Source organism: Meles meles, chromosome 1, assembly GCF_922984935.1.
Source record: "Meles meles chromosome 1, mMelMel3.1 paternal haplotype, whole genome shotgun sequence".
NCBI lineage: Eukaryota > Metazoa > Chordata > Mammalia > Carnivora > Mustelidae > Meles > Meles meles.
This window is the reverse complement of record NC_060066.1, coordinates 19,817,233-19,840,469: the sequence shown is the minus strand read 5'-3', so window position 1 is coordinate 19,840,469 and position 23,237 is coordinate 19,817,233. Positions and strand designations below refer to the sequence as shown.

Below are 23,237 nucleotides of genomic sequence, written 5' to 3'. Positions count from 1 at the left end.
AAGTGTGACCTGGGTTTTCAAGGATGCATAGGAGTTTGCCTAAGAGAAAAAATCTGCTTTTGTTAATTCTCTCTTTTCTTTTTCCATTAACTATGTTAGTGAACACTTTTACCCATGAACATGGTGTAAATATTCCTATAGAAACCAAATTAGATTGTTAATTTGAATGCTATTAGAATAAAAAGAATTATATGGTTTAAAAGGAAGACTTCTGATTTGGTAATTTCATGTCATTCTCACCAAAGTAACACTCCCCCCACCCATACACAATTACTCTTTATATCATTTTGTTTATTTATTTATTTTTTATGGTTGTAACTTTGCCTTTTTTTAAAAATTTCTTATTTTTTATAAATATATAATGTATTTTTATCCCCAGGAGTACAGGTCTGTGAATTGCCAGGTTTACACACTTCACAGTGCTCACCATAGCACATACCATCCCCAATGTCCATAACCCCCCTCCCCTTCTCCCAACCCCACCTCCCCCCAGCACCCCCAGTTTGTTTTGTGCGATTAAGAGTCACTTATGGTTTGTCTCCCTCCCAATCCCATCTTGTTTCATATATTCTTCTCCTATCCCCCTAACCCCCCATGTTGCATCTCCACGTCCTCATATCAGGGAGATCATATGATAGTTGTCTTTCTCCGATTGACTTATTTCACTAAGCATGATACCCTCTAGTTCCATCCACGTTGTTGCAAATGGCAAGATTTCATTTCTTTTGATGGCTGCATAGTATTCCATTGTGTATATATACCACATCTTCTTTATCCATTCATCTGCTGATGGACATCTAGGTTCTTTCCATAGTTTGGCTATTGTAGACATTGCTGCTATAAACATTCGGGTCCACGTGCCCCTTCAGATCACTGCGTTTGTATCTTTAGGGTAAATACCCAGTAGTGCAATTGCTGGGTCATAGGGTAGTTCTATTTTCAACATTTTGAGGAACCTCCATGCTGTTTTCCAGAGTGGTTGCACCAGATTGCATTCCCACCAACAGTGTAGGAGGGTTCCCCTTTCTCCGCATCCTCACCAGCATCTCTCATTTCCTGACTTGTTAATTTTAGCCATTCTGACTGGTGTGAGGTGATATCTCATTGTGGTTTTGATTTGTATTTCCCTGATGCCGAGTGATGTGGAGCACTTTTTCATGTGTCTGTTGGCCATCTGGATGTCTTCTTTGCAGAAATGTCTGTTCATGTCCTCTGCCCATTTCTTGATTGGATTGTTTGTTCTTTGGGTGTTGAGTTTACTAAGTTCCTTATAGATTTTGGATACTAGCCCTTTATCTGATATGTCGTTTGCAAATATCTTCTCCCATTCTGTCAGTTGTCTTTTGGTTTTGTTAACGGTTTCCTTTGCTGTGCAAAAGCTTTTGATCTTGATGAAATCCCAATAGTTCATTTTTGCCCTTGCTTCCCTTCCCTTTGCCGATGTTCCTAGGAAGACGTTGCTGTGGCTGAGGTCGAAGAGGTTGCTGCCTGTGTTCTTCTAAAGGAGTTTGATGGATTCCTTTCTCACATTGAGGTCCTTCATCCATTTTGAGTCTATTTTCATGTGTAGTGTAAGGAAGTGGTCCAATTTCATTTTTCTGCATGTGGCTGTAGGGATTGCATTAAATGTGTAGATTGCTTTAGGTAGCATGGACATTTTCACAATATTTATTCTTCCAATCCAGGAGCATGGAACGTTTTTCCATTTCTTTGTGTCTTCCTCAATTTCTTTCATGCGTACTTTATAGTTTTCTGCATATAGATTCTTAGCCCCTTTGATTAGGTTTATTCCTAGGTATCTTATAGTTTTGGGTGCAATTGTAAATGGGATTGACTCCTTAATTTCTCTTTCTTCTGTCTTGTTGTTGGTGTACAGAAATGCAACTGATTTCTATGCATTGATTTTATATCCTGACACTTTACTGAATTTCTGTATAAGTTCTAGTAGTTTTGGAGTGGAGTCTTTTGGGTTTTCCACATATAGTATCATATCATCTGCGAAGAGTGATAGTTTGACTTCTTCTTTGCTGATTTGGATGCCTTTAATTTCCTTTTGTTGTCTGATTGCTGAGGCTAGGACTTCTAGTACTATGTTGAATAGCAGTGGTGATAATGGACATCCCTGCCGTGTTCCTGACCTTAACGGAAAAGCTTTCAGTTTTTCTCCATTGAGAATGATATTTGCGGTGGGTTTTTCATAGATGGCTTTGATAATATTGAGGTATGTGCCCTCTATCCCTACACTTTGAAGAGTTTTGATCAGGAAGGGATGCTGTACTTTGTCAAATGCTTTTTCAGCATCTATGGAGAGTATCATATGGTTCTTGTTCTTTCTTTTATTAATGTGTTGTATCACATTGATTGATTTGCGGATGTTGAACCAACCTTGCAGCCCTGGAATAAATCCCATTTGGTCGTGGTGAATAATCCTTTAAATGTACTGTTGAATCCTATTGGCTAGTATTTTGGTGAGAATTTTTGCATCTGTGTTCATCAAGGATATTGGTCTGTAGTTCTCTTTTTTGGTGGGATCTTTGGTTTTGGGATCGAGGTGATGCTGGCCTCATAAAATGAGTTTGGAAGTTTTCCTTCCATTTCTATTTTTTAGAACAGTTTCAGGAGAATAGGAATTAGTTCTTCAATAAATGTTTGGTAGAATTCCCCTGGGAAGCCGTCAGGCCTGGGCTTTTGTTTGTTTGGAGATTTTTGATGACTGTTTCAATCTCCTTACTGGTTATGGGCCTTTTCAGGTTTTCTATTTCTTCCTGGTTCAGTTGTGGTAGTTTATATCTCTCTAGGAATACATCCATTTCTTCCAGATTGTCAAATTTGTTGGTGTAGAGTTGCTCATAGTATGTTCTTATAATTGTCTGTATTTCTTTGGTGTTAGTTGTGATCTCTCCTCTTTCATTCATGATTTTATTTATTTGGGTCCTTTTTCTTTTCTTTTTGATAAGTCTGGCCAGGGGTTTATCAATCTTATTGATTCTTTCAAAGAACCAGCTCCTCGTTTCATTGATTTTTTTCTATTTTTTTTTGTTTCTATTTCATTGATTTCTGCTCTGATCTTTATGATTTCTCTTCTCCTGCTGGGTTTCGGGTTTCTTTCTTGTTCTTTCTCCAGCTCCTTTATGTGTAGGGTTAGGTTGTGTACTTGAGACCTTTCTTGTTTCTTGAGAAAGGCTTGTACCACTATATATTTTCCTCTCAGGACTGCCTTTGCTGTGTCCCACAGATTTTGAACTGTTGTGTTTTTGTTATCATTTGTTTCCATGAATTTTTTCAATTCTTCTTTAATTTCCTAGTTGACCCATTCATTCTTTAGAAGGATGCTGTTTAGTCTCCATGTATTTGGGTTCTTTCCAACTTTCCTTTTGTGATTGAGTTCTAGCTTCAGAGCGTTGTGGTCTGAAAATATGCAGGGAATGATCCTAATCTTTTGATACCGGTTGAGACCTGATTTGTGACCCAGGATGTGACCTATTCTGGAGAATGTTCCAAATGCACTAGAGAAGAATGTGTATTCTGTTGCTTTGGGATGAAATGTTCTGAATATATCTGTGATGTCCATCAGGTCCAGTGTGTCATTTAAGGCCTTTATTTTCTTGTTGATCTTTTGCTTAGATGTTCTGTCCATTTCAGTGAGGGGAGTGTTAAAGTCCCCTACTATTATTGTATTATTGTTGATGTGTTTCTTTGATTTTGTTATTAATTGGTTGATATAGTTGGCTGCTCCCATGTTAGGGGCATAGATATTTAAAATTGTTAGATCTTTTGTTGGACAGACCCTTTGAGTATGATATAGTGTCCTTCCTCATCTCTTATTGTAGTCTTTGGCTTAAAATCTAGTTGATCTAAGGATTGCCACCCCAGCTTTCTTCTGATGCCCATTAGCACGGTAAATTGTTTTCCACCCCCTCACTTTAAATCTGGAGGCGTCTTCTAAAATGCGTTTCTTGTAGGCAACATATAGATGGGTTTTGTTTTTTTATCCATTCTGATACCCTGTGTCTTTTGATTGGGGAATTTAGCCCATTAACATTCAGGGTAATTATTGAGAGATATGAATTTAGTGCCAATCTATTGCCTGTAAGGTGACTGTTACTGTATATTGTCTCTGTACCTTTCTAATCTACTACTTTTAGGCTCTCTCTTTGCTTAGAGGACCCCTTTCAATATTTCCTGTAGAGCTGGTTTGGTGTTTGCAAATTCTTTCAGTTTTTGTTTGTCCTGGAAGCTTTTTATCTCTCATTCTATTTTCAATGATAGTCTAGCTGGATATAGTATTCTTGGCTGCATGTTTTTCTCGTTTAGTGCTCTGAATATATCATGCCAGCTCTTTCTGGCCTGCCATGTCTCTGTGGATAAGTCTGCTGCCAATCTAATATTTTTACCATTGTATGTTACAGACTTCTTTTCCCGGGCTGCTTTCAGGATTTTCTCTTTGTCACTAAGACTTGTAAATTTTACTATTAGGTGATGGGGTGTGTTCCTTTTGCCATATTAGGGAAATTCTCTCCAATAATTCTTTCCAATAGATCTTCTGCTCCCCTCTCTCTTTCTTCTTCTTCTGGAATCCCAATTATTTTAATGTTGTTTCATCTTATGGTGTCACTTATCTCTCGAATTCTCCCCTCATGGTCCAGTAGCTGTTTGTCCCTCTTTTGCTCAGCTTCTTTATTCTCTGTCATTTGGTCTTCTATATCATTAATTCTTTCTTCTGTCTCATTTATCCTAGCGGTGAGAGCCTCCATTTTTTTTTAATTATTTAATTTTTTTTTCAGCGTAACAGTATTCATTGTTTTTGCACAACACCCCGTGCTCCATGCAATACGTGCCCTCCCTATTACCCACCACCTGGTTCCCCCAACCTTGCACCCCCGACCCTTCAAAACCCTCAGGTTGTTTTTCAGAGTCCATAGTCTCTTATGGTTTGCCTCCCCTTCCAATTTTTTTTTTATAAGCATATAATGTATTTTTATCCCCAGGGGTACAGGTCTGTGAATTGCCAGGTTTACACACTTCACAGCACAATAAGTCAATCGGAGAAAGACAACTATCATATGATCTCCCTGATATGAGGACATGGAGATGCAACATGGGAGGTTAGGGGGATAGGAGAAGAATAAATGAAACAAGTTGGGATTGGGAGGGAGACAAACCATAAATGACTCTTAATCTCACAAAACAAACTGGGGGTTTCTGAGAGCCTCCATTTTTTATTGCACCTCATTAATAGCTTTTTTGATTTCAACTTGGTTAGATTTTAGTTCTTTAATTTCTCCAGAAAGGGCTTTTATATCTCCAGAGAGGGTTTCTCTAATATCTTCCATGCCTTTTTCGAGCCCGGCTAGAACCTTCAGAATCGTCATTCTGAAGTCTAGATCGGACATATTACCAATGTCCATGTTGATTAGGTCCCCAGGCTTCGGTACTGCCTCTTGTTCTTTTGTTTGTGGTGATTTTTTCTGCCTTGTCATTTTGTCCAGATAAGAGGATATGAAGGATCAAATAAAATACTAAAAGGGTGGCAAAGACCCCTGAAAAATGTGCTGTAACCAAATCAGAAGAGACCCCAAATTGTGGAGGGGGGGGAAGGGGATAAAAAGAGGTTCAGAAAAAAAAAAAGAAAAGGAAAAAATTAAAAAAATAAAACAAATAAAGAAAAAATATAAAAAACAAAGAAAATATATATTTTAGATAAACTAGTCAAAAAATGTTAAAAAAGAAAAGGGTAAAAGTTTTAAAAAATTTAGTAGAAGAAAAAAAAAGAAAGAAAAAAAATTGAAAAAAAAAAAAAAAACGTGCTTTGCTTTCTCCTCCTCTGGAATTCTGCTGCTGTCCTAGGTATTGAACCTGCTTTCCTTGATAGATGAACTTCGTCCTGGCTGGATATTTTGTTGATCTTCTGGGGGAGGGGCCTGTTGTAGTGATTCTCAAGTGTCTTTGCCCGAGGCGGGATTGCACCGCCCTTACCGGTGGCCGGACTAAGTAATCGGCTCGGGTTCGCTTTTGGGAGCTTCTGTTCCCTGAACGCTTTCCGTAGAGTTCCGGAGGACGGGAATGAAAATGGCGGCCTCCCAGTCTCCGGCCCGGAGGAGCCGAGAGCCTGGGGCCCCACTCCTCAGTGCGCCCCCAGAGGACAGCACCCAATCACTCCCGTATCCCCAGCCTCTAGCCGCGCTCCGAGCTCACCCAGCCCGCGACCAGTTCAAGGTAACCCCGAGCTGAGAGTTCAGTCCGCGGCTCTGTCTCTGTAGCCGGCTTCTCCGTTCTAACACCTGCAAGCTCTGCGACACTCTGACACTCCCGATCCTTCTGTGACCCTGCGGGACCTGGGGCCACACTGACCCCGCATGGGTTTCACCCCGGTTCAGCCTCTGGAGCAATGTCCCTCAGTGGAACAGACTTTTAAAAGTCCTGATTTTGTGCTCCGTTGCTCCGCCGCTTGCCGGGAGCCGGCCCCTCCCCCCGCGGTCTATCTTCCCGTCGTTTTAGATTCACTTCTCCGCCAGTCCTACCTTTCCGAAAGTGGTTGATTTTCTGTTTCTAGAATTGCTGTTCTTCTTCTCTTCGATCTCCCGTTGGATTTGTAGGTGTTTGCAATGTTTAGGTAAACTATCAAGCTGATCTCCTGCTACCAGATGTAGTCTCAGCCTGCTACTTCTCTGCCATCTTGACTCCTCCCCCCATGTTTATTTTTATAAATCACTTTAAAATATCTGAACTTACATGGTTTTGCTAGAGTGTGTTTCTTCTTACTAAGAATTTAAGCAGCAGGGAGGCAAGAATGTTGCTGTGTTCCTGAGTGCCCAGAACAGTGCTTGGTATACAGCAAATATTAAATACAAATTTATAAATAAATAAGTAAATGTTATCCAGAAAATTAGTCTCATAATATCAAATTAATAAATAAGTTTAGAGTAGACTGATTTATACTGATTCAGGGGTTTTGTTTTTGTTTTTTGGTGATCCACTGAAAAGCTTTTATTAAGAACCCTGGGGCAGTGGTGGTTGGGAAGGGTTCATTTCTCCTGCTTGGTTCTAGAGGAACTGGCTTGGAGCAAAGCCCCTGTGGACAGGTAGGGGTGCTTGAATTAACATATTTTCAACACAGAATTCTCTCAGGATGTCAGTAGCACAGTAAAATTGGTATAAAATTAATGTTAAAGAGATGCTTTTTGCATGGGCTATTTAAGTATTAAGTGTATTATACTGGGAAGGGAAAAAGTTTTAGACAGACAATATTAAATTATATGCTTGCAAATGACACATACTAGCTGTGGTGGTCACAGCAGGGGCCAGTTCTGTGGGGACCCCCCTTCATATTGGAGACTTTTTCCTCTGCTTTCTAAATTTGTATGATGTAGAGTGCCTTACAGAAGCCTATGTAGCCCATTGGCCTTGTGGGTGACTTGGTCAGTTAAGCCTCTGATTCTTGATCTCAGCTCGGGGTGTGATCTCAGGGTCCTGAGGGGGAGCTCCACGCTCAACAGGAAGTCAACTTCAAATCCCCGCTCCCTCTGCCTCTTCCCCAACATGTGCTGTCTCTCTTCTCAAAGAAATAAATAAAATCTCTCTCTTTTTTTAAAGAAGTCTATACAGCCTTTTGGCTAAAAGCTTAGATTTTATTTTTTAAAGATTTTTGTTTATTTTTTTATTGTTTTGGGAGGGAGAGAGTGAGAATGAGCAGGGGGGATGGTCAGAGGGAGAAGGAGAAGCAGACTCCCTGCCATCCAGGGAACCTGAGGTTGAGCTCAATCCCAGGACCCTGGGATCATGACCTAAGCCAAAGGCAGATGCTTAACTGACTGAGCCACCCAGGTGCCCAAAGGGAGGGAGGATCTCAAGCAGACACCTCACTGAGCACAGAGCCCAATGTGGGGCTCTAGCTCCAGAGACCATGAGATCATGACTAGAGCTGAAATCAAGAGTCTGTCGTTTAATGGCTGAGCTACCTAGGCACCCCTAAATCTTAGATTTTAAAGATATGACAGTGGGGTTCAAACCCCAGCCTTGACACTTCTTCAGTGTATGACCTCTTAGCAAATCACTCAATCTAGGTATATCATACTTTTTGGCTGGAAGTGGGACCATTAAAAAGAGTACTTGTGTCCTAGAGGTCTTGTGGTGTCTGAAAACATAGATGAGCGTGGAGGGCTTAACACTGAATGTCACGATGGATGTAACTTTCACATCGGGCATCGCTGGTTTCCAGGAGCTGCTCCTTCTGAGGCCATCTGTGACCTCAGTGTTAGGCTAGTGATCTAATTCACAGATTGGGTGCTTTCCTTTGGTTGCCATCAGCTGCTGAGCTTTTCCTTTTTTTTTTTTTTTCTCTTACACTCGCTGCATTTTCAGAATTGCATTTTAGATAAGTCAATAGTAAGCAAAGAGCTGAATTAAAATACCGTTCAAGAAATCATTTTCCCTGCTCTTTGGCTTTAACATTAAATACAATATGGAGGGCCAGAAAGATTTATTTTCTTATTGTAATTAATTACAGAATACTGTTTTAACAATGAAAGGACATGTACATCCCATTTATTTGTCTATTTATTTATTTGTATTTTACCATTATTTATTTATTTATTTATTTGTATTTTATCAATAAACTGTTTATGGTTTGATTTGAAGAACTCACAGTCATATTTGACTGCTAGGCTGATTTGCAGCTTGATAACTAGCAAAACTGTGGGATTTCATGATTTTTTGTGGGGGGTCTTTTATTTAAATTCAATTTGATTAACATATATTGTATTATTAGTTTCAGAAGTAGAATTTAGTGATTCATCAGTGGCATATCACACCCAGTGCTCATTCCATCAAGTGCCTGCCTTCATGGCCATCACCCAGTTACCCCTCCCCCCACTCCCCTCCAGCAACCCTCAGTTTGTTTCCTGTAGTTAAGAGTCTCTTATGGTGGGACACCTGGGTGGCTCAGTGGGTTAAAGCCTCTGCCTTCGGCTCAGGTCGTGATCCCAGGGTCCTGGGATCGAGCCCTACATAGGACTCTTTGCTCAGCGGAAGCCTGCCTCTTCCTCTCTCTCTGCCTGCCTCTCTGCCTACTTGTGATCTCTGTCTGTCAAATAAATAAAGAAAATCTTTAAAAAAAAAAAAGAGTCTCTTATGGTTCTCTCTGTTTTCATCTTATTTAATTTTTCCTTCCCTTCCCCTGTGTTCATCTGTTCTGTTTTTTAATTCCACATGTGAGTGAAATCATATGATGTTTGTTTTTCTCCAACTAACTTGTTTTTGCTTAACGTAATACCCTCCAGTTCCATCCACACCATTGCAAATGGCAAGATTTCTTTTTTTTTTAAAAGATTTTATTTACTTATTTGACAGATAGAGATCACAAGTAGGGAGAGAGGCAGGCATAGAGAGAGAGAGAGAGAGGAGGAGGAAGCAGGCCCCTCCGCCAAGCAGAGAGCCCGATGCGGGGCTCGATCCCAGGACGCTGGGATCATGACCTGAGCGAAAGGCAGAGGCTTAACCCACTGAGCCACCCAGGCACCCCAAGATTTCTTTTTTTTTGATGGCTGAGTAGTATTCCATTGTATACATAGACCAGGTCTTCTTTATCCATTTATCTGTGGTTGGACATCTGGGCTCTTCCCATAGCTTGGTTAATGTGGACATGTACTTATCTCTTTTAAATACATTTTTAAAATACATTTGGCTACAGAATTTTGCACGACATTTATCTGGGCTCCCAGATGTGTCTGGTTTTCTACCACTTGATTCTTTAACACATTTAAAGATTAAACATTAGGTTTCTTTGCTTTGTTGTTGTTGTTGTTGTTTTTCTGAGTGGTCCCTCTCTGAGACACAGGGTAGCTATTTTCTGGTAGAAGGAGGTATCGTTTGTCATCAGTGCTGAATCTGGGCTCTGACTTTCAATAAGATTTGAATATGCTCCAAAATTATTATTTTTTAAAAGATCTTTTTTATTTATTTGAGAGAGAGGGATAGCAACAGAGGACAGGAGCCAGGGAGGAGAGGGAGAATCAGGCTCCCCACTGAGCAAGGAGTCCAATGTGGGACTCGGTCTCAGGACCCTGAGATCATGACCTGAGCCGAAGGCAGACTCTTAACTGAGAGAGCTACTCAGACACCCAGAAGACACTCAAAATTAATAAAAATTGAATATATATTTTAAAAGATTCACTAGAGCAGCTGGAGTCATGTTTGAGATGTGTGATTATTGAACTTGAACATGGCAACTTTAAAACTACCTCTTGTCCCAGGTGTTTGAACATCGGTCTGCCTTGGGCACAAACACACTTGGCAGGATACGCCCGGCACAAACCATATGCACAGAATGTTCTGCCTACGCTAAATCTTAGTGGGGCTGGATGTGCCGTGTTTGTGCCTGCTACCATGGGAAATAGCCGTGAGCATCACTGAGCTTGGGTAGGTCTTAGAGCTAATGATCAGGGTTTAGGGCATTAAAAAAAAAAAATGCTGTTTCCACAGTTCCCAAGTATGTGTGCACTAATCTTGAAGAGAAATCAAGCTTTGAACTGCAAAACCAATGATATATTTTGACTTCCAAAATCTAACCATATCTTAAAAACAGCATCTTTCTGCTGATGTAACAGATGCTGGTCTTTAGTTAGAAGACAGGGCCCACAGAGGCCTTAATTTCAAATGAAGTATGTGGAATTGTACCTTGTCTTTAAGGTTTGTTGTTTAAGTTGTATGATGTAAACACGGAAATTATTTTTCTAGTCAATATTCGCTGCATTCCAAGTAGGGTTATTTTTGATTAGTTACCTAATTTATTGTTCTTTAATGGCATAACAATCACTCAAACCCCTCTGTTTCCCAGAAAAGCTAAGACTTTGCCCTCAACCCACTTATCACCAGAGGGTTTTACTGCCACCCCAATTCTTTGGTTCTTCTCACCCAAGACAACCATGGTCTTGGACTCTGTCTTCATCACCCAGCTCCCCCTTCTAGATCTACAGTGCCCATATATATTTCTAACAAGGGAGTACTTTTATATTAATTATTTTACTTTTATAAAAAGATACCATGCCACTAATAATCTTCTGGGATTCCTATTTTCCCCCACCAAATATTGCTACCTACCAAATGGTATGTTGCCAACAGTCATCCCGATTGCTGCATTTCAGTGGAACTCATTTATTTTTGCTGTCACATAAAGTATCAGTTTTTATAGTCCTCTTCAAAATAAGCAGGGAGAAATGGTTCCTTTTCTAAGACCTTATCTACGATGCACTCAAACAATTTATTAAAAAGTGAAACAGTATCCCCCCAATAGTTTTGGAAAAGAAAGAAAAGGACTCTCCATTTGCAGTAAGTTTTCCCCATAAACACTGAGAGAAATAGATTCTTAAAGTTTCAAAAGACTTCAATTTTCCCTGATTATTTCCAAAAGCCAAATTAATTTTTATCCCATGACTTCTTGCAACCATTCTGTTTTAGAATACTTCAGTGTAGTGGCTTTGTACTTTATTATTAAAGAAGGGAGATTTGGTGCCCAAAAATGTAATATGTAAACTCTGGATTTATTGAGCTGTACTGTTTAGCTTCCATAATGAGTATCTGATTATTTCATTGGCAAGTACATTTTTTTTTCCCTTCTGGTAAAAGGATCTAGGTATTCCATGCATATTTATGCCTGAGGGGGGAAAAAAACACAAGATTTTTTTAGAATAATGTGACCTGGTAGGTTCAGGGGCATCTATTGAATTTCTTACTCCAACCATAGTAGGTTGATTATTTTTCCCCTGGGGGAAAAATTGATTCAATTTATTCATAAACACTTCTTTGTTTTGGTCCCATTACATTAACAATGTTGCATTTCAAATATTGTTTTATTATCATTTTAATGTTAGGAAACAAATGAGATAGGAATTAGCTGGTCAGTTTCAAGAAGTTGACATGGACCCAAAGAAACGCACACACACTCGTCATGATCAGTAGTCCGAATAGGAACATTGAGCAAAGTTCAGTAGCCCGTTTGGAAGCACAAACTAGAGTATAAGGCAATGTTACTAAAGGTACTAACAATACTGCAGAATTCTAAAGGTTCTGAAATACATTAGGAATATTTTAGTATCTTGGCTCTGGGTGACACCTAGTCAAGCCCAGACCTACCCTTCATGAGACAGCTTCTTCTTTTGTTGCCAAGATCACTCCAGCTTAGACTTTCTCTAAGGGTAAAGCTTAGGGTAGTAGCACTCTGGCATCTGGGCCTCTTTTTCTAACACCTTATTCTACAGCCTAATTGAGCCATTTCAAGAATCAATTACTAAATGATTTTTAGGGACAAAGTCTTATTGTCATATGGACGCAGTATGCAAAAGAATTTGAATATGGGGAAACTCCTGGGCCCTTTCCCAATTTTCTTCTTCCACAAACCCTTCCAACTTTAGCCAAGGTCTGTGTACCTTTCTTTTCTTTAATTTTTACTCACATTCAGTTCGCCACCCTATGGTACATCATTAGTTTGGAGGTGGAGTTCAGTAATTCATCAGTTGCATGTAACACCCAGTGCTCATCCCATCACGTTGTGTACCTTTCCTAGATTAAATGCATGGCTGTGACTTTTCCTGGGATTCAGGAAGCCCCTATTTCTTTTCTATCACTTCCGCCAGGGTAACTTATCAGAACAGGAGAGCTGCCTCTCTGCCTTCTGGCCATCATCCCATCTCTGCTGACTCCCTCACACTGGTTGCTAAGACCTTTCCTGGAAAGAATCTACGGGCAAGAAAGCCCAGAGCTGGATGATTTTTTCGCAGACACTACTCTCTAAAACACACAGAAGGCTTGAGGTGCCAGAACAGTGCGAACCTGCCAGTGTTTTGCTAACTATTTCCAGAACACTCACTCTGCTGCCAGCTGTTACCACATTTTTTTTTCCTAGTAAGAATGCATTTAAGAGAAACGTTGTAAAAACACCGTTGCTTTAATAGGGACTCTCTTGTATTATTAGCACTAAGTTATCGGAAATATATGAAATAGAATCACTTTTTTTTAAGGTCCAGCAGTGATACAGATATTTTTCTGGGTTGTGTTTTGCAGAAGTGAAGTTTTTCTGTGAAACTCCAGCCATTGCTGATATTGTGATCCTGGTTGATGGTTCGTGGAGTATCGGCAGATTCAACTTCAGATTGGTTCGACTTTTCCTGGAAAACCTGGTGACGGCCTTTGACGTGGGCTCAGAGAAGACACGAATTGGTACATGTTCTGTTATTAGCCGAAGTCAGCTGTCAGTCTAGATACGCTGGGAAGCTTCATAGGAGCGTTCAAAAAACTGTAGAGAGCAGCTTCTAGAATTACAGGGTCAATGGTGGTGATATTCCTAAGAGCACACGTTTGGATCAATAAATATCTGTTCCTGCTAATTTATGCTGAATGATGCTGTCATTCGAGTAATTACTGAACACATTTTAATTTTCAAAAATGTCAAAATCTTCTCTGCCTCATAATAATAATAACGTTTAAAGTTGCAACTGGTTTAAGAATTTTTTCAGGTAGAAGATTTCTTTTTATTTAAAGGAAACTGGAATCCAGTGGAATTTTGAACTAAGAAAATTGGAAATTGGAAGTAGTTTTATAGTACAAAATAATCTTTGCCAAGTTAATGCTAGCCAAGATCAAAAAAAGTTATAAATCCATGCCTTTATCATATAGAGTCTCGTAGTTTCACTTTTATATAGCCATTAAGCAAAATCATTTCTTTGAGGATAAAAATGAACCAGTAAATCTAGACCTTTTATCTAAAATACAATCAAATTTGTTTTTTAAGTACTAAGTACCTAATTAGGTGCTCACTTCTAAATGGCTAGAAAATATGTACATTCCTCCTGCCCCAAGATATGTCCAAACTAATTCCTGAAATTGATGCCAAGAATTCTTTTTGAAAATAGTGAAGCAGAGAAAGAATTGTTATAAAGATCAGGCCCTTTATTATTCTGGTTTCACAAATAGTTCACTAGATCTTTGAGTAATCCCTCATTTCTGGGTGGGCTGTCTCATCTTTTTTTACCAGGTCTTGCACAATATAGCGGCGACCCCAGAATAGAATGGCATTTGAATGCCTTTAGCACAAAAGATGAGGTCATCGAAGCGGTCCGAAATCTACCCTATAAAGGAGGAAATACACTAACAGGTATGTTTCATTCAGTTCATGTTTTTAGCAACTAATCTTCCCCCAAAATTCATTTCATTTCTTCATTCTGCCACTTTGTAAGACTTGGCATAGTATTTTTAAACTCAGCTAAAATCTGGAATTCCTAGTTGGCTCTTTTCTGAAACTCAGCCTTAAGAATTAAGACCCAGACATGCCATTCCTTTTGCTACGTGAATGTCCCCAGAAGGGCTTGGCTGGGCCGGGAAGAGATGGAGCGAAGCGGAGGCTGGCAATGTTTGGGGACTGTCTTGGCCGTCTTAGCTTCTGCCAGTTCATTTTCCTCTTTTTACCTGCTTTCTCATCTAGCCATCATTTATTTTTTTAACTAATTACTTAATTTTTAAAAAATATTTTATTTATTTACTTTGGGGGGAGAGAGAGAGAGAGAGCAAGCTCTAGGGGAGGGAGGGGCAGAGAGAGAGGGAGAGAAGGGATTTTTTTTTAAAGATTGTATTTATTTATTTGACAGACAGAGATCACAAGTAGGCAGAGAGGCAGGCAGAGAGAGAGAGAGAGAGAGAAGCAGGCTCCCCGCTGAGCAGAGAGCCCAATGTGGAACTCAATCCCAGGACTCTGGGATCATGACCTGAGCTGAAGGCAGAGGCTTTAACCCACTGAGCCATCCAGGTGCCCCAAGAGAAGGGATCTTAAGCAGGCTCTTTACTTAGCATGGAGCCTGATGTGGGGCTTGATCCTGGGACACTGAGGTCATGACCTGAGCCAAAATTAAGAGTTGGACACTCAACCAACTGAGCCACCCAGGTACCCCTAGCCACCCCATCATTTAAATGAAAACAAATTTCTACCCTCTTTATTTTCAAGGAAGGTATTTTCTTTGCCCTTACACTGCAATCAGTAGTTTTATCATAAAAATATTTATGGATCATTGACTCACCAGTATTTTTGGTAAACAAAGACTGTAAGAATATTTAGATTATAATTTTTGCAGCCACAATGGGTTGTCATAGGATTTAACCTTAGTACCTGATCTTTTCTTCTTTAGGTGTAAAATGCAGGTGCTCATTTTAAACAGTAACAACACTATCATTGACTTTTAACTAAACCATGGAAATCTTGATAATTGCTTTGCCAGTTTGAGGCATAATCTTTTTGTTAATACAACAAAAAAACTTCATTAAACACAAATCTTAGAACAATATTGCAGCCTTTCTTATTTTTTTTTTTTTTTTGGATGAAAAGTGTCATGATCAAAAGGAAGGAATTTGGTGATCATTTTGGATCCGCCTCCACTATCCCTAAAAAAAGAGAGAGAGAGAGAGAATTTTTGGTTCTTTAGGCCATTGTAAACAAATTTTTGGTAATATTTGGGGTTGTTGCTTCTGTGTGGGTATTCCTGCTTCATCCTGAATTATTAAGGTTTACATTTTCTTGTACACAGATCTGTCAACATTGATTGGCCATGAACTTAACATTCTTTATAAATGCTAGTTTCTGAAATGATGGACTGTTCAGTTTTTCATATTACCTCTATTCTGGTGGATTTTCGAGTTTTCATCAGAGCTGTCGAGAAAAAGGTCATTTCAAAAACTGAAGATGAAAATTCATAACTAATAAACTTTTAGCTCAATAAGTAACTCATGTCATGGTTACATTTTTCAGAACTGGAAGGATTTTAATTAGAGGTGACTAGTTTGTGTTCAATTTTTCTTGTTTTCTCCTAGGTCTTGCTTTGAGCTACATTTTTGAAAATAGCTTTAAACCAGAAGCAGGATCAAGGACCGGAGTGTCCAAAATTGGCATTTTGATCACAGATGGAAAATCCCAAGATGACATTATCCCACCGTCTAGAAACCTCCGTGAATCTGGTGTCGAACTCTTTGCCATAGGTATGTGCTATTCATGGTTCTACTTCAGTCATGGGCACAGACACCCAACCAGTTAAAACAATATGTAATGCCAAGTGCACTTTATTGAAATTCAGGGGACCTGGACAGTTTCTAGTCCTGACTCTAGTCGTAGCCAGTCCTGTGATCTGAGCCCAGCTTCATTACATGTAAGATGAAGGCGATGGTAAGTTTCATGTACCTTACACCTACCTCTACATTATACGTGCCCTATAGTGTGAGGATCTCTGGGTGAGACCCCATTCGTAAATTGTTGTGAAAAGCAGAAAGTAGCATGCAAAGTTTAGGTACATGTTTGTTATCTTTCAATTAGTGGGGACTTCCTCTCTTTTTTGGGTAAAGATTTATTTATTTATTTTGGTGGGGAAGGGGCAGAGGGATAGGGAGAGAATCTCAAGCAGACTCCTTGCTGAGCACAGAGCCTGACTCAGGGCATGACTTCACAATCCTGAGGTCGTAACTCTGAGATCCTGACCTGAGCTGAAACCAAGAGTCAGATAGAATGCCTAATCCACTGAGCCACCTAGATATCCCAGGACTTTCTCTGTAGTACTGCTTTTAGCAATCCCTTCTCTGGTAGTATAGGGAGAAACCAGTTTATTGTTTTCAAGGAATTCAGGTCCTGGAGCTACTGAGAAAGCATTAAGTTCTAGATAGACAGTATTATTTCTTTGAGATGAACTCTTTATAAGGTATCATTCTTGTGGAAAGTATACATGGGGCACATATTCAGAATAACTAACTGCAAAAACATTTAGATGATGCAACTTTGCTCTCGATGAAAATGTTTACAGTTTCTTTGGCAGTAAGATCTTTTACTCAGTAGAGACCAACCGAAACAAAACAAAACAGAAACCCCAAATGGGAAACAATTCGTCTGATCTGTTCCTAGATTTTCTCCTGGAAATGTGGTTTATAGAGGGTTCCATTCAAGAAGTTTGTGCTTCTATGGTCTGCGCCCCGTGTTGTTGTGGGTGCTGGGACACAGAGATGAGGAAGGCAAAATCCTTAGAGAACAAATTCTTTCCCAGTCATGATGATCTTTTCTTCTCTTTTCCAAGCTGTTTGCAATACACTGTTTAGTTTGGAAGGATGAGAAAGAGATGGTGGCTATTTAGGGCTATCTTCCCTAGAATATAGTTTTGTTGTTGTTGCTGTTGTTAGGGGGCATTTTTCCTTAGAATATTCTTATATGAATACAAAATCATTGGTTTTACCCAAAAGCCATCAAAAGCATTATTGACGCTAAGTTCATTGTCTCTTCTTGTACTTGGTGCTTTTTGTTCCTGCGGACACCGATCCAGCTGTACATGTTAGAAGCTTTTGTTGAAGTCCTTCAGGCAAGAAATATCAGAGAAATTGATCTAATTTTTATTTTTTATCTTACTATCCTTTTTTCCAACAGAGGAAATCTTTTTAGATGACAAACTAATGGGATTAATTTATGTGTTTCGTTTCCATTCTGTGGTCCTGTTGATAATAAATGGATGAGTTTTTAAACAAAATTTGAAGGGAACCCACAGATGTAATTTGGACTTTTTCTCTGGAAATTACCTGGAAATCATTAGTATTTATTATCTTATAACTCCCTTAAGTACATGGTTCAGAGACAACTCACACTTTGTCACTTAATATGTCGAGGTTGGAAGATAAATCAGATGGCACAGGCAGGCATCTGAGAAGTCATTCACGTTGCCTTAGGTAATCTCCTTTCCCTGCTTCCACAGTACCTTTAAAAAAATATATATCCTTAGATGATTGTGATGATGGATTTATAAAGAAAGGCTCCTTGTTTCTGAATCCTGGGGAAGAGAAATCTACCTCCACATCCATAAAACCCAACCTTGTGCCTTCCTTTTCTGTTTATAATTCCACTTACTCATTTTAACTTGCAATCTTCTGAGAGGTGACATGATATAGTAGTTAAGAGCCAATGACTTGGATCTAGACTACCTGGTGGGAATCCCAGCTATACACTTCTTGGTGGGTTTCCTTGAGCAAGTTAATTAACCTCTCTGTGCAACACCTTCCTGATGATACAATGGAGGAAACGGCGGTGGCAGACTTATAGTGTTGGTTGTGGGGATTAAATGTCTCCATATACATATATATACATGCAAATATATCATAGTTCCTGGGGTGTAGTGGGTACACTCTGAGTGTTAGCATCCACTGCTAAGATAGACTGGGAAAGTTGTATGGAGCTGAGGATTTTCTGTCTCACTCAGTTCCCTGCTGCCTTCCAAACACCCAGCATTGTGCTCGACTTATAGCAATGGAATTCCACAAAGACTGTGGGAGAAACAGAGCTTCCTTATTTTCATTTAGCCAAATTGTGTGTTACTAGTCAGCCAGTTGTACCTGAATATATTTAAAAAAAAATTCCCAAGCTTTCTCTTAATGCTATATAATAACACCATAAATAGTAATAACAATACTTTTATATTTATAATTTTTATTCTAAAAGTCGCTCTTAACTAAGTTATTTTCTAGAAATTGAAACCTAAGGGGTTGATAGTTTAGAATGCTGGTTTAATTGCTATTGCTTCTGCCCTCTTCACGCAAGACAGAAGTTAGTTTCATTAATGCATCTTTCTTACCTATTAATATTCACTGAACAGAATTAGGATAAAATCACTTAAAAATGAGGCTGAAGCTGGTTTTTAAGAAAACCTCTAACAATGTAAAGTAGAAGATGCTTCGATTGCTGGGGGGTGCTGATGGGCTCAGGGCAGGCTCACGGAGGTTGGTTTTTCAAAGGGGGCACGAGTGTCACGAGCCTCCCTGTTGTCCTCAATGCAAGGGGTGAAAAACGCGGACGAGAACGAGCTGCGGGAGATCGCCTCTGAGCCGGACAGCACTCACGTGTACAATGTTGCCGAGTTTGATCTGATGCACACAGTCGTGGAGAGCCTGACGAGGACCGTCTGCTCCCGGGTGGAGGAACAGGACAGGGAGATCAAAGGTAAAGCGAGGAAATGAAGGCGGTCGTTCTGTGATGTGGATGTTACTCTGCCCAAAAGTCTGTCGTGGATTATGAAAATTCTGATCCTTTTTCATGTTGACTTTCTAAACAGAGCCCTTTAGTCCCCTAAGACGTGAAGCATCAGAGTAGAAAGGGAATATACTAGCAGCCCCACCGAGGAAGGAATAGTTGAACCACCAGATCGTTTTCTCCATGGTGTCGGATTTAGACCATCATGGGTGTTTGTTTTTAACTGAACTTTGGAATTTGAGGTAATTACACATTCATGTAAAGTTGTAAGGAGTAAGGTAGAGAGAGATCGTGTCTGCTTTACCAGTTCCCCTTAATGGTGACATATTGCAAAACTCCAGTACGATATCTCAGGCGGATACTGGAACTAGAGCCGAAGTACAGAATTCCACCGTGGAATCATTCCTTTTGTCCTCTTATGGCCGCATTCACTTATTTCTCCCCTCAGCCTCTCCCTCACCCCAGACAACCACTGGTCGGTGCTCCAACTCTACATAGTTTCTATTTTGAAAATATTATGTGAATGGAATTACGTGGTATATCATCTTTGAGGACTGACTTTTTTTTTTTTTAAAGATTTTATTTTGACAGAGAGAGATCACAAGTAGGCAGAGAGGCAGGCAGAGAGAGAGGGGGAAGCATGCTCCCTGCTAAGCAGAGAGCCCCATGTGGGGCTTGATCCCAGGACCCCGGGATCATGACCTGAGCCAAAGGCAGAGACGTTAACCCACTGAGCCACCCAGCTGCCCCGAGGACTGACTTTTTTATTCAGGATAATTTCCTGGCAATTCATCCTACTTGTTACATATATTAGTAGCTTTTTCCTTTTTACTGCTGTATCATATTCCATGCTATGGTCAAACCACACAGTCTGCTTAGCCATGGACACATTGAAAGGCAATCAGAGAAAGACAAGTATCATATGATTTCACTCATTAGTGGAATTTAAGAAACAAAACAGAGGAACCTAGGGGAATGGAGGGAAAACAAAAATAAAATGAAATCAGAGATGGAGACAAAGCATGAGAGACTCTTAACTGTAGGAACACAATGAGGACGGCTGGAGGGGAGGTAGGTAGGGGGATGGGGTAACTGGGTGATGGGCTTGAAGGAGGGCACATGATGGAATGAGCACTGGGTATTACATGCAACTGATGAATCCCTAAATTCTTCCTCTGAAACTAATAATACAGTATATGTGAATTAATTGAATTTATTTATTTTTTTAAAGATTTTCTTTATTTATTTAACAGAGAGAGAGATCACAAGTAGGCAGAGAGGCAGGTAGAGAGAGAGAGAAGGAAGCAGGCTCCCTGCTGAGCAGAGAGCCTGATGTGGGACTCGATCCCAGGACCCTGAGATCATGACCTGAGCCGAAGGCAGAGGCTTTAACCCACTGAGCCACCCAGGCGCCCTGAATTAATTGAATTTAAATAAAATAAAATTATTTTAAAAAAGAAAGGAAGACATCTGAGTTGTTTTCATTTTTGGCTGTTACAAACAAATCTGCTATGAATGTTCACATATATGTTCTTGCAAGAAGGTAAGTTTTCATGTCACTGCGATAATAACCTTGGGATAATTCCCCAGAACAAAGGATTACTGTATCACATTGTAGCAGCATGCTTCGCTTAATGTTACGAAACCGGCACACTGTTTTCCAGGGAGGCTGCAGCAGTCTCCCTCCAGCAACATATGTGTGCGATTCTGTTTCTGTGCATTGTCACCAGGATTACTTGTTGTTACTATATTTATTTTAGGCATTCTGATAGGTTTGTAGTGGTATCTCACCGTGGTTTTAATGTGCATTTCCTTGATGGCTAATGAAACTGGACATCTTTTTTGCATACTTATTTCACATCTGTAATCGCTCTTAGGCTGTTCATATCTTTTGCCCATTTTCTAATTAGATGAATGTGTGTGTTTGTGTGTTTAGTTTCTAACTGTTGAGTTTTGACAATCTTCATTTTTATGCTAGATACTAATTCTTTTCAGTATGTGGTTTTTTACTATTTTCCCCAAACCTGTAGCTTGCCTTTTCATCCTTTTAACAAGGTCTTTTGCAGAGCAGAAGTTTTACATTTTGATTAGGTCCGATTTATTAATTTTGCATTTTGTGGTTATTTAGGTATCAAGTCTAACTCTTTGGCCATAAATGCTACAAATTTTCTTTTGTATTTTTATTCTAAAAATTGTATGTTTTACATTTAAGTCCATGGTCCTGATTACATTTTTGTGAAAGATTTTAAGTTTAGATCAAAGTTTTGGGGTTTTTTCGCCTATCAACGTACAATTACTCTAGCACCACTTCCTGAAAATGCTCTGTTTTTGCCATTGAATAGCTTTGCATCTTTGTCAGGTATCAGGTGGGCAACTTTGTGTGGGTTTAGGTCTAGATTCTCTATTCTGTTCTGTTGGGTCTCTGAGTCTAACCCTCTTCCAATATCCTACAATCTTGATTTCCAGTAGCTATATAAGTTTTGAGATTGGATGGACTGAAATCTCCCACTTGCTTATTCTATTTGAAAATTGCTTCCATTATTTTACTTTCTTTACCTTTCCCTATAAATATTAGAAACATATTTATTCTACAAAAAAAAATCTTGTTGGGATTTTGTTAGGAATAGCATTAATTCAATTCTCTGTGATCAAATATTAACATGGGAAGAACTAGCATCCTTACTGTGTGGATTCTTCCAGTCCTTGAACATGGTAAATTCCTCCATTTGTTTACATATCCTTTGATCATCAACATTTTATAGTTTTTAGGATACAAGTTCCATACAGGTTTTGTTCTGTTTACTTCTCTGTATTTAATTTTATTTTGAAGAATTTTAGTTTTTTTTTTAATTTTGGTGTTCACATGTGTATGTATGAACACAATTATATTTTTGTATGTTCTTTTGTGTCCTATGACCTTATTATTTGAATTTGCTAATTCTAGGATTTTTTCTCTAGATTTTCAGGGATTTTTCTATGTAGGCAATAAATCATATCCTTTGCAAATAGAGATACTTTTATTTCTTTGCTTTTGATTTCTGTGCTTTTTATTTTCTTGCCTTCTTTCACTGGCTGAAATTTCCTGTACTGTGTTGAATAAGAGTGATGAGAATGAACATCCTTGCCTTATTCCCCGTCTGAGGGGGAGACTTTCTGCTTTTCAAGGAATTGGTTCACTCCATAGAATTTGTAGAATACATGTGTGGAAAGTTATTCATAGAATTCCCTTATTATTCATTTCATGTCTATAGGGTCTGTAGTGATAGTCTATGTTTTTTTCCCCTGATATTGGTAAGTATTGTCTTCTCTCTCCTTTTTCTTTCTCAGCCTTGTTAGAGGTTTGTTTTTAAAACAAAACAAAAGAAACAAAAGAAAACAAACAAAACATTTTCAAAGAACTAGCTCTTGATTACATTGATTTTCTCTGTTTCTCCTCTGTTTTTAATTTCATTGATTTCTTCTCTTATTTTTCTTATTTTCTTTCTTTTACTGATTTCGAGATTATCTTGGTCATACTTTTTCTAGATTGTTGAGATGAGAACTTGTATTACTGAACTGTGATGTTTCCTCTTTTTCTAATGTAATTAGTTAAATACTATAATTTTCTTTCTCCACACAGCTTTAGCTATGCTCTACAAATTTTTTTTTTGCTCTATAAATTTTGATATGTTGATTTTCATTTCATTTCAAAATATTTTTGATCTTCTTTGACTTGTCCTCTTTGACCCTTTCATTATTTAGAAGTAGCTGTTTATAATTTCAAAGTGTTTGGGTGTTTTTCTCTTACCTTTCTGTGATTGGTTTCTAAGTTTGATTTCACTGTCATTATGTGTGATTTTTATTGTTTCAAATTTTCTGAGGTTTGCTTTCTGGCCTAGGATGTGGTTATCTTGCTACATGCCCTATGGGTGCTTAAAAAGGATGTGTGTTCTGCTATTGTCCTATCAAATATTCTGTAAATTTGCCTGGGTCCCTTTGGTTGATAGCTTTGTTGAGCTCTATATCCTTGCCAATTTTTCTGTCCAGTCATCTTATCAATAGATTCTGGACTCTTTAGCTCCAAGTCTAGGACATTTGAAGTGAAAGGAAAACTCAGGGGACTTATCACTGTATCATTCTTTAAGTCCTGCAATTCCTCACCCATATGCTTTGTTCTTTCTTTCAGTGTCTTCTTATACTTGTCTTATTACATAATTTTCAGAATTTTTAG

The 23,237-nt window shown here is 39.0% G+C and overlaps 1 protein-coding gene across 4 annotated transcripts in view; it reads left to right on the top strand.

Annotated features, from left to right (window-relative positions):
* The window catches only part of COL14A1 (collagen type XIV alpha 1 chain), a 226,161-nt gene that overhangs the window by 56,902 nt on the left and 146,022 nt on the right, over positions 1 to 23,237 (top strand). For all 4 annotated transcript variants that reach the window (XM_046025660.1, XM_046025646.1, XM_046025653.1 and 1 more), the window contains 4 exons: positions 13,057 to 13,212; positions 14,027 to 14,146; positions 15,850 to 16,014; positions 18,836 to 18,997. In XM_046025660.1, coding sequence (XP_045881616.1) covers positions 13,057 to 13,212; positions 14,027 to 14,146; positions 15,850 to 16,014; positions 18,836 to 18,997 — 603 coding nt within the window. The remainder of the gene's footprint in view (positions 1 to 13,056; positions 13,213 to 14,026; positions 14,147 to 15,849; positions 16,015 to 18,835; positions 18,998 to 23,237) is intronic.